This window comes from Tympanuchus pallidicinctus, unplaced genomic scaffold, assembly GCF_026119805.1.
Source record: "Tympanuchus pallidicinctus isolate F22 unplaced genomic scaffold, pur_lepc_1.0 scaffold9, whole genome shotgun sequence".
Classification (NCBI taxonomy): domain Eukaryota; kingdom Metazoa; phylum Chordata; class Aves; order Galliformes; family Phasianidae; genus Tympanuchus; species Tympanuchus pallidicinctus.
The window spans coordinates 12832531-12848170 of NW_026294813.1; the positions used below are offsets into that span (position 1 = coordinate 12832531).

A 15640-nucleotide genomic window follows, 5' to 3' on the forward strand; every position below is an offset into this window, starting at 1 on the left:
AAAATGAGATGGATGAGGAAGCCCTACCGTGAGCCTGGACCTGTGTGCCCTCTGCTTGTTGGGTGAGAGCCTGGGAGCAGCCAGGGTTCCTTGCATTCACAGCCCCGAAACCCAAGTGGTATCCCACGTGCAAGTCAGCATTGCAGGTAAAAAGTTTTCTATTCTGTTTGCTGGCTCATTATGAGTTTCTCTGATCTGCAGAGCTTGGGTCTCAGCTAAGAACAACTTATTTTACATACAGATCTATATGTATCATATATATACATCATATATTTATTTTATATATAGAGAGATACATACATGTGTGCACAGAATAGCAATGCCAAACTTGCCGGAAGGGAACTGGATGCTTCTGGAATCGGGCAGAGGCAGAGGGGAGGCTGCAGCTTGCTACAGAAGGGTTGCTGGGGTTGGAAAACCAATTTTTTGTTTCATGTTTGAGTAGTCACCAAATAGTTGTGCAGTTTTCATGTTTGTAATAATGTAATGAAATTGTTAGAAAAAATTTCAAACACATGCAATTAGTTTAAGCTGCTTAAGTTGATCACCAGATCTGATATCTTTTCTCAAGTGTAGTGTGCGACTTGGGACTTTGGCCAGGACAGGCACTTTCAGAATGACAGAAATCCAGAGATCAGTGTGGCTTTATATCTGCCATGCTTAGGTGTTTCTTGGGGAAAATAAGGCTAGAATTTTCCAAGAAAGCTCTTAGGCTCAGCTGAAGGATGATGTGTAAATGAGTGGCACAGAGCCATAATGTCATTTTGGTTACATCTGGCTCTTTCCAGATGTAAGCTACAGGTGCAAAAGGGATGTAAGAGGATCTCGGTGCTGAACAACCTGAGGTTTTCTGAACCCAATATATCAGGTTTCATTTCTGTTAGGAAATGCAGTCACTGTAGTTCAGCATGCACAACACAACATTGCCCGTGGAAACAAACAATGCTCAGTTCTGTGACTGCTTGTAGCCAAGCTGTGGCAAAACAGGACTGTCCAGCGTTTAATTAACCAGACTCTTTTTCATTTCACAGTGGGATATGTCTGATGATCTCAAAAAGTATTGGAATTATAAATATATAAAATTGCAGTTAATATCTGTTCTTGTTTTATTTGTGATTATTAATGCATAACACATTTGGAAGGTACATGGTGAATTGTCACAGTCAAAAAATCCTGACCCTCTGCGTAACTCTTTTATGTTAGAGCCAAAAGAGGGCCTCAGTTAATAAAAAAAATTGTTTTTGCAGTGGTTATTCTGTAAATGCCCTGTAGTGTGCCCCTGGCACACACACATCAGTTCTCTTGTTCAGTGCATTGGGAGAGATAGATAGGTTAAAATCAACCTGCAGGAAGAGCTGCTTGGAGTTAGTAAACAAAGAAGAAACAGAGGAGAATAGATTGGGAAGAGCCTTCTGCCCTCTGGAGAGCAGTGTCTCTGGTGACAAATCCCTCTAGAGTTGTGCTGTTTTGATCTCTTATTGCAGTTAAGTGTTTTATTCTATCTCCATCTCCAACAATAATGTGATGCTGTTGCAAAAAAGGGACAAAACCAACCTGCACCTCCGGCTTTGCACTGCAGTGCTTAATTGTGTGTAGGCTCTATAATGCATGCTCTTGTCCTCTCAGAGACAGCGGTCAGATCCTGCTCCTGCTGAATAACGTAGATTTTGTCACTTGTGTCTAACACAGACATGATCACATATTGCACTCGCTCTTTATTTCACAGGACAGGCTGCAAAGTGAGGATTTCTTGGAAGAAGTAGTATATGTGGAAAGCAGAATGAAAGCAGAGGAGAGAGCGTGTGAATTGCTGTGAATGTTCAATCCATGCCATGATTCAGGAGCTCTTTTCTTACAGTAATTCTTAAAATGATCTTTTAACAGTCTTAGAAAATTTATCTTTAGCATTAAAGCAGCTGCCAACAGAAATAAGGAAGTGGCAGACATGCTACTATGGATCAGACTCATGTTTACATCTTTATACTTCTATATAGAGTAGCACTGAGTTGGAATGGACCCACAAGGATCAAGTCTAACCCCTGGCTCCACACAGGACTACACAAAATCCAAACCCAATGACTGTGAGCAATTATATATATATACATACATTTTTTTATATGTGGATTATATTTACATATTTATATTTCAGCTTTTCTGTGTTTACTGAATGCAGAGAGAGGATTCTCAAAAACATGCTGCTGTGTGGCACAGGAAACCAGCACATGTTTAAGAATCATAGAGTATCTTCAGTTGGAAGAGACACAGAAGACTCATTGAGTCCAACTCCTTACTCCATATGAGACTTCCCAAAAATCAGACTCTTCTTGAACTCTGACTGACAATTCAGTGCCTGTTGTCTTGGGAAGCCTGTTCCAGGGTCTAACCATCCTCACGCTATAAATGGTTGTGCACACTATTAATAGATATATGTATAGATACAATATATGTGTGATGTAGTATATAGACACTGAAGGAAAATACGGTTTGTGCAGTATTGATGTAAACTCACTGTATTTTTTATTCTTGCTGGATAGAAACATCCATTAAGGACAGGTCATTGTCTGCAGAAAACATTTTTGACTGCTGACTTCACATAGCTGAAAGGCCTTCCTGGTCACTCATTAATGAGCTCCTGGGAGAACTTTGCGCTTTCTGGATGAAGCAAAAGCTGACAACTATCTCTTTTCTTTCACATTGAATTTCTCAATTATGCTAGAAGTGGATCAAAATTTTGGGGGATCAAAAATGTTTGCTCTAATTGTTGTTTTTTGTTTGGTGGCTGTTTTTTTTTAAAGCCCAGCTGCTGAGGTCTGAAATGAACACACACACCACAATAAGCCATTGTAGCCATTGCTGCGTATAAGGAGTGTATGCATTGTATGAGGATAGGGACCTGAGCTCACATATGTTTCTACTGCCCACATGGGCTTCAGATGCTCTCTCGAAAATCAGCACAGAGAACAACATACAGACAAGAAGACAGTCCTCATACAGAACAATTTGGGTTGAGATCACTGACCAGACCACAAGACTGAAGAGGCCCAGTGAGATGCAGGAGGTGCAGTGGCTGCAGTGTTCTCTTTGCTGTGCCCACCAGCTTTCAGCAAGCTTGTACACACAAGCTTGTTGGTCAAGCCAACTTTTACTCACCCTTTCCCATTTGTATCTGGGTTACAATTGCAGTGTGGTTGTCTGAGCTCTCCTTTCACGTTTGCTAGCCCATTAAGCACAGGTCAAAGCGATCATTTTCACTAGTGAAAAGATTATGAGTAGTTCCTTCAGTAATTTCTTTTTCTTAGTAAAGGATTTTACTAAGATAAAGGATAAAGGATAAAAGAAGGGAAATAGGGGGTGGAAAGGAGTCCTCATGAAAGTGCTGCCAGCACCTTACAAGTGAGAGATTTGGAATGCTCTGTATATTGACTGGCTTAAATACAGTGTGTTGTGTGTAAGAATCCAGTCTCTAAGTAAGTAAGTATCCAGAGAGCCTTTATCTTTCAGATGCCAGGCACAGCAAGGCATGACCGAGAGATGGCCATCCAGGCCAAAAGGAGTCTGTCCAAAACCACTGACCCTGTAGAAAGACTTCGACTGAAGTGCTTAGCAAGAGGGTCTGCGGGCATCAAAGGACTTGGCAAGTGAGTCTAATAAGTCAATTTCTTTGTTAAACCTAATAGTTTTAGCTGCAGGAGGCCCTAGCCATAAGTAGCAAAAGGGTGGTTATAGGATAAAAGAGGGAGGTTCTTCATTGAGTATCCAGAGTATCCAGATGGGTGAGAGTCAACAGCCAAATTGATATGAAGGAAATTCCAGATGAATATTCGGAAAAGCTGTTCACCATAAGCATGGTTAAGCATTAGAAGACACTGCAGAACTTCCATCTTTGGAGTATTCCAAAACCCATCTGGACAAAGCACTGAGAAACCTGGCTTAGCTTTGAATTTAACACTGCTTTCAGTGTAAGGCTGCATGAGACACTTCCAGATGTCTTGTTCAACCTGAATTATCCTCTGTTTAAAGTTACAAAATCTCATATCTTTGTTGAAATTCTGGCCCTGCTGAGTTGTACATTAGAAATCTTCACTGCACCCATAAAGTACAGCTGTGATTTGCATGCCATGTGCAGTTGTTTGCACCTGGAAAGCACATCACTCCACTCTGATCTCTTGTTTCATGTGAGAAGTGAATCCCCAAGACATTCTGGACTAGATCTGGAGAAGAAATTAGGGATTTTCATCCCATTCAACTGGCTCTTTTTCTGCCCGTGCCCAAATTCTAAGGACCAACTTTGGTCCTCAAAATCTTCACCCACTGAAGATTTGAATTCCTTGCTTTTGCAGTAAGTACTCCTTAACCATTTGGGACAAACCTTGCTCTTTGGCCAGCAGCAGTCTGAGCAGGATCTAGAACCCGTGTTTGCCACCTCTCATGCACATGCCACAACTCACAGAGCCCTGCTTTGGGAGACAGGGCTGATTTGCTCACCTGGTGAAGTACTGAGTATCATGAATCCCCCAAAGGAAAGTGCTTTCCCAAAATCCATAATGCTTTCCCTAGAGAGAAGTGGAATGTGAAATGTCCTTGCATTCCTTGGGCTGTGACTGCCCTTGTTTAATGGTCTGTCCACTGCTGAGGGGCAGTTGAGGGGCACCCAGACCCTTCTGTAGACAACCCAGCCTAGGGAGGGGGAACAGGGTCATGCCCTGAAACCCCCTCCTTGTCCCTCTTAGATACAAGTGGGACCACACATGACCAGCTGAAACTTCATGTGACTCTTTGACAGTACCATTCTCCAGCTCAGTGATAAACCTTTGCAGTGTCCTCTAAATTCGCCTTTCTGTTCTCCTCAATTTGCATGTTTTCCACAGAGTATTTCAGATTATGGATGATGACAACAGCAGGACCCTTGATTTCAAAGAATTTGTGAAAGGATTAAATGATTATGCTATGATGATAGACAAGGAAGAAGCACAAGAGATTTTCCAGATATTTGATAAAGATGGCAGTGGAACAATTGATTTTGATGAATTTCTTGTTACACTGAGAGTAAGTCTGAGAATTTATGTCATTACTGCATTAAATTTGTCCTGATTTCTCATTAGCTAAACTTGATTAGAACTAGCAAATCACAGCACTGTAGTTAATGAGTAATTAGTAATTAGCAAAATCTATAGATGTACTCTATGTGTCTGTAACTCTTGAGATGTCAGAATATTCCATTTTCATCTAAATATGTGAAAAAGAAAATTGCCACAAATAACCCGTCTATGGTTGGCAGAGTCTTACACATAATTGCTATTTATTGGCAAAGCCTAAGCCTCCTTATAAATAAAAGGTTACGATAGATCATTATGAATTGCTGTCTTGATTTGGGTACATCAGTTTCTATTCTGTAGTCTGAATACATATGTATTTTAACCTGTTAATCTCACTTACCTAAGCATCGTCTTATATCGTATCTCCTCCTCATAACATCAGCTAGACTTCTGGGGCCACAGTGAGACTGTTTCTGGTTGGAGCCCCTACTCTGCTGAAGTCTCAACAATTTAGAAAGAAAATAATTAGTGCTTAATGATGATATAAATATTTGAAATTGGTAGAAATATTCTAGAAAGCATTTTATCTCTTTTTTTCCATTGCCTATCCTACCGATAGACAGTAATTAAACTCTCTCAAACCAGTTTTTTGATGATACATTGCTCTTCCTATGTCATGGGCAACATAATTTGTCAACATTTTGTTATCCCATGGGCCTTGAACGATTTTTTGTTCCTGTATTTTTACTATAGAATATTAATCTGTTGATTCTTTACAGCCTCCAATGTCAAATGCCAGAAAGGAGATCATCATGCAGGCATTTAGGAAATTAGATAAAACTGGAGATGGTGTCATCACAATTGAAGACTTACGGGGAGTATATAATGCAAAGCACCATCCCAAATACCAAAACGGAGACTGGACAGAAGATCAAGTTTTTAGGGCCTTTCTGGATAATTTTGATTCACCTTATGACAAAGATGGGAAGGTAGGTGAAACACCTAATGTAAGGCCATGAAATCACCAGCTGACTCACAATTTGAGTTAAATTATTAAACATACTAGGTGCCATTTAGCACTGTGGCCACTACCAAACAGTCATTTGTGTTGCATACATGGAGTACAGTACAATGAAACCTCTGAGTAGAGCTGTTGGTGCATCTTGCTGAGTCGTTGATAGGAAAGGGGTTTGGCAGAAGATGAAAAGATGGGTGTGTGATTACATTTATGAGCTTGTAGCTTCTATAGACCTATTTTCATATATTATTTTTTCAAACTATCCCACTCAATTGCTAATTTTCAAAATCCACAGAAATTGGAGGAACTTTTACTTTTTAGGGAAAATAAACCGAGATCCAGCTCAAAAGCAGGTATCCTAATAGGTGAAATACTTTACAGTTAGCGCTTCTCTAGCACCTGTAAATGCTATCATGCTTTACTTGAAAGTCAGTCTGTAATAGTGACAGATTTATCCACAGGGTGTTGGTGAAAAGGAAGCTTCTTTGGGCAGCCTGTGCCAGTGCCTCACCACCACTTGAGTAAAGATTTTCTTCCTTCTATCACGTGTACATCTCCTCTCTTTTAGTTTAAAGCCATTCCTCCTTGTCCTGTCACTATTAGACCATGTGAAAATAGCTCCCCTTCCAGTTTATAAGTCTCTGTTAAGTACTGAAAGTACAGTCAGGTCTCCCTGGAACATTCTCTTCTCCAAACTAAGCCTGTTTTCATAGTGGAGATACTCTAGCCCTGTGATCATCTTTGTTGCCTCTTCTGGGCCTGCTCCAACAGCTCCACCTTTTTCTCTTGCTTGGAGCCCCTGTCCTGGATGCCCCTGTCCTGGATGGGGCCTCAGGAGGGCAGAGCAGAGGGGAACAGTCCACTCTGTCTCCTTGCTGCCACCACTCTACTGATGCAGCCCAGAGTACTGCTGGCCATCCAGGCTGCAAACACACAAATAGGCAGGCTTCCAATAGGCAGGTTCTCAGCTGGTTGAGAGGTGATTGCTTTTATTTCCCTTGGGGAACACTTTTCACTTTGTAGAGCTGAATTTCAAACCTTTTTCTTCTTTGGCACTCTCAGAAATACCGCTGTGTGAATTGTCCCTTTCCTGCAGCTCTGGTGATATATAGCAAACCCCAGCAAAATATTCCCACTTTTTGCGCTAAAGGTCATAAATGAATACGTTAAACAAGATTGGTCCTTGATAAACTGAGTGCTTCCAAGAAGCTTCACCAATGCCTTGCTTCTCAAAAATACCATAGTGTTTGAACTTAAAGAAAAGTTACTCTGATATCTCATGTCTTGTTCAACAATCTGACGCTAGGTAGCTAGATTGCAGTTTCTTCTGAGAACTGTTAGCTTCCTGTGCCAGAATGGAGGTCACTAATGGCCGCTCTATGAACTGAGGACACCTAAAAGGCTTTCAGCTGAAATGCCTCAAGACTAAATATTTGCTATGAAGGTACTCTTCATTGTGATCTTGCTGGATGCCTCTGAAACAGACATGGTCAGGGAAGTTTGTGTTCATTTGTACTGTTAGGACAGGCTGTAGGCTTTGCTGTTTCTGTTTGCAATATTTTGCTTAGCTCTGAAATACATGATACTATAGGAGCAAATATTTTTCTGTGTGATGTTTTGTTCAAAGAATAACTCCTATGGTTCAAGGGTTATGATATCACAAGAGATATGCAGAATTTTCATCCTCCAAATACCCATTAAATTCATTAAAATCTCTTCAGTATTTGAAAAAATTTTTGGTTCTTTAAATGAGATTTGCATGGAGCACTGACATTTTCTCTCTGTTGAAGGAGTGTAAAGCTCCTGTCTGTTTCTGGGTTGCACCAGAAGCCCAATCTACTTTCATTAATGATAATGCAAAGAACGAGGTGATAGTATTCTTGGAAAAAAATCAGATTAAAACATTTGTCTTCATGGGCAGCGCTAATTTTAACTTTGGTTCCTGATGAGATTAATTTAACTGTGCGCATTTAATCTGCATCCAAGTGTTCTTGAAGGAGCTCTTATAGATTTGATTCTACAAATTTTCACTGTCTTAATTTCTCCTGTTGGGTCCCTTTTCACTACAAACAATGCAAAATGGCAGGTATTGGGTTTTATTTATGTTTTTTTTTCCCAGTATTTGGTTTTAATTACTCTACTTTGGAAAAAATACATCTTTATTTTTCTATTTTAAATTCTCTTGTCCCAGGTCACAACAGAAGAATTCATGAACTACTATGCAGGAGTCAGCGCCTCAATAGACACCGATGTCTATTTTATCATCATGATGAAGAATGCTTGGAAACTCTGATTGTATGATTAAATGAACGAGACTTTATTTCCATATTTTGTAGGTTCCCATGATTAAATGTATGCAAACAACATGCTCATTTTCCAAAACAGCAACTTCCCGTAACTGTGCCAATTACATTCAATCTACAGAAGCAATTCCCAGATGTTTTGTTAGACTGAGCCTCAGAGGATGGACAGCACAATCAGAGAGTAGATCTGGCATCCAGCCACTGTGCAGATCTGTCTCTTTTCTACCTGCATCCCTGACATATCTTCTCTTTCCTGAGATGAGCTGCTTTTTTCACGTCACAGTTTTTCCCCCTCCATCTCTGCTAGGCAAAGGATACAAGAGGAGGAAAATGAGATGTTCTGAAAGGGTGATGGCCTGACGCAACACCAGTGACAGTGTCCTAGCAGGGACCAGCCTCCTTGATGCAGGCTGGAGGGCCACCATTCCTCTCCCGCAACATCTCCTGGTTTCTCAGCTCTCACCAGCAGGATAGAGCAGCTGCATGATTGCTCACTTTGGAGTGTCAGAAGCTGGAGAGGGAACAAATCAAGCAGGAGAGACATGGAACAGTTTTAAGTGTCTTTAAAACCCTGATTTTTCCACGACTTACAACCAATAACACTCACTGTGCATCCATGTTTCTTGCACACCTGTTGCTTGAAACCTGTGTGGATCTGTTGGTTGTTTCCCTGCCTTTGGTTTCTTTCTTTTTGTACTCTGAAAACTAATGGTTTGCTTTAAAGGATAAAATTGTGTTGTAGTGTTTTCTTCTCTCTGTTCCTGGAAAGTTTACCAGCTGTGTACCTGTTGTCCGTACACACCAACACCAAAAGTTGCTTACTGCTTTTTATGTACTGGGTTATGACCAAGCTCATGACTTCAGGAAATTTTCTGGGATCTTAAAAACTTAAAACTGTCATATCATCTTTTGTTTCTGATGCTGTATAGAGGATGGGAACTGATGCTTTTCCTGTTGTCCCATCCACACCAGTGGGACTGCCTGTGTTCTGAGATTTGATGGCCTCTCCCCACACAGTGAGTGGGGAAATGGCACAATGAGGAAACATTTTCAAAAGTGGCATCTGGGGAGGGGGAATGTATCTAATGTATCTAATTATTCCTGCCTTGATTTCTTTTCCATTTGTCTTCTATTTCCCTCATGTCATGCTGCTGTTCTGCCAGATTGAGCTGTTGCTGCTCAGAGTAAATGGTTTGTGCACAGCAGCATTTACTCTGTTTCAGGCTGGTAGCAAGCTAAAAGCAGTATAGACTTGCACACTGTACTTTCAGATGAGTCTGAATGAAAAGTCTCTGCTTATACTTAGTCTAGCTTGCTAGAAGTTCGGGTACTGCAGCCCTGAGTGCTCTGGTTCTGTGCAAGCTCTGATTGTGGTTTTTTTTAGCCATTACCTCAGTAGAAGCCATAGCAGTTTGCAGCTCCTGACTAAGGGCTGTGCAAACTCAATTGTTTTCTGTGATCTGCAAGCCTCCAGATTTCTGTACACTAGCTAATGCTGTTACCTTGTGTAAAGTGTCTCTTTGTGACTGACATTAACCATATGAAGAGTCATTACTTACTGGAACGCTACTGAGGTGCCAGTATATCTTGTATGAAAAATAAACTTGCAGTGAAATAGAGGCTTTACACATCCTGGTGCAATCTGTTTCATTTTCATTTATTAATTGGCTCCAGAACAGGGCATTGTGTCATGTTAGTTATCTTCTGTTTCAAATGAAAAGAAGTTAATGTTAACAGACTGCGGGCATCACAAAATAAAGGCATTATTTCCTCCTGACCTGCTAGCTTGCAGTTTCAGTCTCAACTGTGATTTGTTGAGCTGACATTTAATTGGGGGTAATGGAAGTTTAAATCTGAATAACCATTACTCCCAGCCTGCTTCTCTTCCCAATACTAACCCCTTCATCCCAAATTGAAATTACTTATCAAGAAAGGAGGATTTGGTGGAAGGAGGATTTTGAGCTGAGCTCTGAATAGTGATGCTTTTTTGTAGCATCTGACTCTGCTCTCCCACCTCCCTGCTCATCACCCACAGGGCACAATCCTCAGCAACTTCAGGAGAATGCCCGTGTGGCTTTCCCGATTTGCTCAGCTGCAGATTGCAGTGTGCTGGGTACATATGCTGCAGATACAGATGCATGCAGGCTGTCCTGCCAGCCCAGGGCTGCACGGTGCACCCAGCAGATGTTGAGAGATAGGTGGCAATGCACGCGACCATATCAGGCGCTGCCATCAAGATTGTCAGATCTCGGTTGGTGCTTCATGCTTGAACATTTTATTTCTTCTTTCTGATTGTGCAACCAATGCTAAACAGGATGGTGTAAACCATAGGAACATCTGAGCCTGTACGGTTGAAGGGCGACGCCAGAAGTGATGATTTTGGCTCCAGCCTTGCTGCAAAAGTGTTGTCTGCTCCTCCTGGTCTCTTCTGCCTGAGCTATCAGAGCATCTTCATGACCTTGCAGGCCAATACAAGGCTCACGCTCTCCCTTTCGTCCTTCCTAGGCTGAGGCTGCGCTTGCCTGTTCACTCATGACTTAATGTTGGTTTTGCCCCAGTGTGGTTTAGTGGCTTTGTGTTTTTGTTCCTGGAGGGGAGCTTTTTGGCTCGCTCTGATCCACAGCTGTTCGACTCACATTTCCCTCCCTCAGCATGAGTTTCTGGTTTAGGCAACCAGATCACAGTATGCTTACTTAGCACATATACACATATATGGCCACTGATTGCACTGGCAGAGCTGGCTGGCATTGTTGGTGCACTGCACAGAGTTGCAGAGACAGATGGAAATGGCTGAGGCTGGTGCAGATGAAACCAGCTGCTCACACTGCTCTATGAAAGCCATCATGGCAGCAACTGTGCAGCAACAGAGGGCAGAACAGAGCTGTGCCACCCTGCTGACGTGAGACCAGTGATTTCAGCTGGGCATGCCCAGATCTATGCCAGGAGCAGCAGCAGTAGCACGTTCATCTGCACACGGTAGAGCAGAAAGCCTGATGCCATTGCCAGATACCCACTTTCTGTGGCTTTTCCTATGATATGAGCTCTTCCAGAACAAGGTCTGACCCTATAGCACAGGTTTTTTCCTGTAGCCCTACCAATGCACTTTTTCTTTGGTTCTCATTTTCACTTGCTTGACTGCCCTTAGGGGCTTTTTACATTCATCTGGTGATGGTGCTAGTGTTGGAATAACATAGTTTCATCACAGCACCCAAACTGTGCTGTCACTATTTAGCTGTAGTCAGAATACCTTTCTTAGATTCATTTTTCCAGCAGTTTTTCTCTGAACACAGGAAGCTCAATCCACCTCCACGTCAGAGTCACTGGAGTAGGTGCACTGTGAGAGCTTGCTAAGGAGTGTAACCTGATGTTAGGTCAGGACAGTCTGACCAAACATCAGAATTCTGTGAAAACAGCTAAAAAAAAAAGAAAAAAAGAAAAAAAAAGAAAAAAGAAAAGGGCATGTGCTACACAAACACCTGCGGGCTGCAGTCTAGTGCCATCGTACATTCTAAACTCTGCTTTTCTCGTTCCTAGGTTACGAAAGATGAAGAGCTACTACTCTGGAGTGAGTGCCTCTGTGGACAGCAGTGCCTACTTTGTTTTAACAATGGAAATTGACTTTTTATTCCATTTGCCTCAACCTATTGGGAAGCGGAGACTATAAAGAAGTGAAACACTTCTCTGTTTGTTGTGTTTTTTCCTCCTTCTGGTCTGAAAAGAATTTGTGAGCAGCATTAAGTGGTGGCACCAGCACTGTCCCATACATATCCCTGTGGTTCCATCTATCAACAAGTGGCACTTATCAGAGAAGGACTAGCTTTGTGTAAAAGGCCACCTGTGTTCCCCAGCATCAGCACTTGTTTTCCTGAGTGTTGACATATTCAATTTATTTTGCAAACATCCTCTTAGACACAGCAGTGCTAATTCAGGATTCTTTGTGATCACAGTAACGCGAACTCTTTGACCCTAAAATAATGCTTTCACAGAGATATCGTGTCCTTTATTTTACACATTAGCAGGTTTGAAAAGATAGCTTCATAAACTCATAACAAATTGATAACTGGCTTAAGCTAGAAGAATAGTGAGTACGGCCCTTCTCACCACTGCACCACAGGGTCACAGTGTAAATGCAGGCAATGCATGCCCATTCTTAGCCCAGGAGGAGCAGAGCAGTCAGTTCCCCTACTTCCTCTTGGTCAGCCCCTAGTTGGTCTGTTACAACCCTACAAGTCACATTTTCCTGCGCTTCATTGTCATTTTCAAAGAACATGTACAAGTGGAAGAGATCTGGTAAACAAACACAGCAGAGAACAAATACCATCTTGAGAGATAATTAACGTTTTTTTCTTCATTAAGATTAGGCTGCAATTCTTCTGACAAAAGACATTTTATTTCAGAGGTGATAATCTGTGTGCTCTTAGAAGTTGTTTGCATTATGCAAAGAAGCTGTGGAAAGATGAGGATAGAAATGAGAGTGGCTGCGCCATACCATCAGCCCAAGAAGAACTCGGAGCTGGGGTGCCCAGTGCTCCAACACACAGCAGCTGTCAGCCCCCGACACACAGTACGGGGTAGTCTGGCTCTCTGCAGACAGTGTGTGCAGCTGAGTTCAAGCGCAGGATGTAGAAGGCGTGGGTGAGAAAGGTTGTGCTTTTGAGAAGGGGGCATGCAGGATGTGAAAGAGGAGCCGGATGGTTTGCAGGTGTTGACATGGACCTGGGAACAGCAACAGGGGGAAATGCTGTCTTGTAAAGTAAGGAAATCACTCAGACCCGACTTTCACATATACATTGCATATCTACAAGCTGTCTGTAGAACAAGAGTATGGGTGGTGCATCTCGTATAGTGCTTAGTTGTATTTCTCTTTTTTTTTCTCCTAGAAAAACTCTGTAAGTTAGTGAGCAATTTTATACACATATTTACCTCAATGACTGTAGAATAGCATGTGATGTTCAGGAATACTGAAAATGGGACTGCTATTTTATCATGACCCAGAACCAGTAAAATAGCCAGTGACTGATTTTTTCAAGAGATTCATATCCCACCGTTCAGACCACTGTCAAATCTGAGGGAGAACTGCTGGTCTCTGCGTGCTTCAGAGGGAGCTAATCCCCAAGCAGCATTCTCCTGGAGGGACTCAGGGCTGGTGTGAGCTCAGCCTGGCAGGACTGCTGCAGTGACCAGGCTGTTGTCACTGACTGGGCAGAAGTTAGAGTGGGTTCAGAGAAGGGTCACGAAGATGCTCAGAAGACTGGAGCATTTCTGCTATGAAGACAGGATGAGGGAGCTGGACTTGTTCAGCCTGGATAAGGTTTTGGGGAGGCCTGATAATAGCCTTCTAGTACTTGAAAGGAGCTTATAAGCTGAAAGGGACTGACTTCTTACCTGGTCTAATGGGGATAGGACAAGGGGGAATGGCTTTAAATTAAAAGAGGGGAGATTTAAATTAGATATTAGGAAGAAGTTGTTTACTCAGAGGGTGATGAGACACTGATATTGCTGCTCAGAGAGCTGTAGTGCCCCATCCCTGGAGGTGCTCAAGGCTCAGCTGGATGAAGGCCTGGGCAGCCTGAGCTGGTGGGGGGCAGCCCTGCTTGCAGCGAGATTCGGAAACATGTGGGCTTTAACATCCCTTCTAACTTTTGCCATTTTGTGATTCTGTGATTCTATGGATGAGGTTCAGGTTTCCACTGCTGTTTCTGAGAGACAGGATCCTTTGCAAACCTTACTGCTAACCCTAAACCTCCCTTGATTTGGCTGTGCTCATCCCTGAAAATACTCTCTGTTTCAACATCTACCCAGATGCATATCTGGAATAAAGTAACCGACGTATTTGACATGAATTAGCTTATAACGTTTATGAGAAAAAGCCATAGTGCAATGAATGTGCTGACAAAAGACTGCTTTGTTTTTATTGGCTGCATATTTATCAGCATTCAGCAGCATAATTGAAGCATCTCTGAGGATGCAACCTACATGAGACTCTGCTTTAATGTACACACACCCACGCCGTCACAAACCTGAGGGTTTTTGCTTTTGCTGTTGCTATTGGTGAGGACTTGTTGCTGCACACAGGGATTTGGTCAATGCTTCTAGCTTTCAGAGCAGCTGTGAGCCCCTGGCAGAGGGGCTGCAGCCATAAAGCACTACTTCCACACTTTGACACTTCTGAGCTATCCAGAATTATTTGGGAAAAATCCTGGCTGAAGCTGGACAGAACCCATGGAATTGTTCTCATTTCAGTGCTGATAGAGCAAGATATGTTTAGGGAGACTGAAAATAACATGAGTATGTCATGCAAATAGCGATGTCCTTTTAATACAGTAAGGATGTTATAAATCCAAGGTTACAAGTTATCTAATTAAATAAAATAAGACATGAGGAACAGAATGAATATTTAAACATTAGCAGCTATGCAAAAAATATGACTACTGCATTGGAAAAATACAACAATTTCAGCAGATAAAGCAAATATACACCAAGTTGCTAACACTCTTTCTGTATTAAAAAGCAGTGTACCTTTCTGGACAAACAGGAAGGCTGTTACATGTGGGTGACTTACTATGTAAATAGTGCAAATAGATATGGGTATTTTATTCATTAAAAACGTAGGTTTGAGTTCAGAACAAGCACAGCACATACTGTACTGGATATCCCCTCTGTTTGTCACTGTGTTACTGGAAGAGGATATATTTCCAGCACATTCTCTCTACAGTTGCACTGTGCAAGTCTGCACTGTGTGAGCATTACCAGCAGCTATTTATTTTAATGTAAAACAAGCATTATAAAGCAAATGAATGTCCAGGGCTTTCACCTTGTTTTACTGTATTAATAAATGTGTAATTTGGTGAGATCCAGCAATAAAAAATTGTGCAAATGTCACTGCACTTCCATGAGCCAAACCCCATGCTATTGTGCATGCAGAGACCTGGGGGTGGCAGACAGCTGTGCTGGAAGCATTGGTTTTCTCCAGCAGACTATGTCAAATATAACAGCTTCTCAGTGGTTATTAGCAGTTGGAAAATGTCTGGGTAGCTTTGAGGATGAGGGAGGACTCTTTTTGCCCTTATACTCTGGGAACATAGGCATGTCATTTCAAGCAGCTAGAGGAGCTGGCACTTCACAGTCTGGTGAACCTCAATCCCAGAGCACAGCAAGGCGGCTTGGATTTCCCATGGCCACGCTGCTGGGCTATCATGCGGCCACGTGGCTGTAGCAGCTTTGTCTCCAAGTTTGTGCTCCGCAGTGTGCAGTGTTCCACAAGGACAGTGGAGTGGCTCAGT

At 42.2% G+C, this 15640-nt stretch overlaps 1 protein-coding gene across 2 annotated transcripts; it reads left to right on the top strand.

The window, feature by feature from the left end:
• On the top strand, positions 1–12035 carry CAPSL (calcyphosine like). 2 transcript variants are annotated; one of them, XM_052670512.1, is made up of 6 exons: positions 1–146; positions 3502–3638; positions 4869–5046; positions 5816–6025; positions 8246–8386; positions 11892–12035. In XM_052670512.1, exons 2-5 carry the CDS (start codon positions 3502–3504, stop codon positions 8345–8347), a joined length of 627 nt encoding a protein of 208 aa, XP_052526472.1. In that variant the 5' UTR covers positions 1–146; the 3' UTR covers positions 8348–8386; positions 11892–12035. The 2 variants fall into 2 exon arrangements, with proteins under 2 accessions (XP_052526472.1, XP_052526473.1); XM_052670513.1 differs by having other exon boundaries at positions 8246–8349.
• Positions 12036–15640: the final 3605 nt, after the last annotated feature.

What these genes read in the sequence shown, in the direction of transcription:
- CAPSL (XM_052670512.1), top strand. Translation starts at nt 3,502, where the DNA reads ATGCCAGGCACAGCAAGGCATGACCGAGAGATGGCCATCCAGGCCAAA. An exon ending in GGCATCAAAGGACTTGGCAA is followed by an intron (nt 3,639 to 4,868) that starts GTGAGTCTAATA and finishes TGTTTTCCACAG; the next exon opens with AGTATTTCAGATTATGGATG. An exon ending in AATTTCTTGTTACACTGAGA is followed by an intron (nt 5,047 to 5,815) that starts GTAAGTCTGAGA and finishes GATTCTTTACAG; the next exon opens with CCTCCAATGTCAAATGCCAG.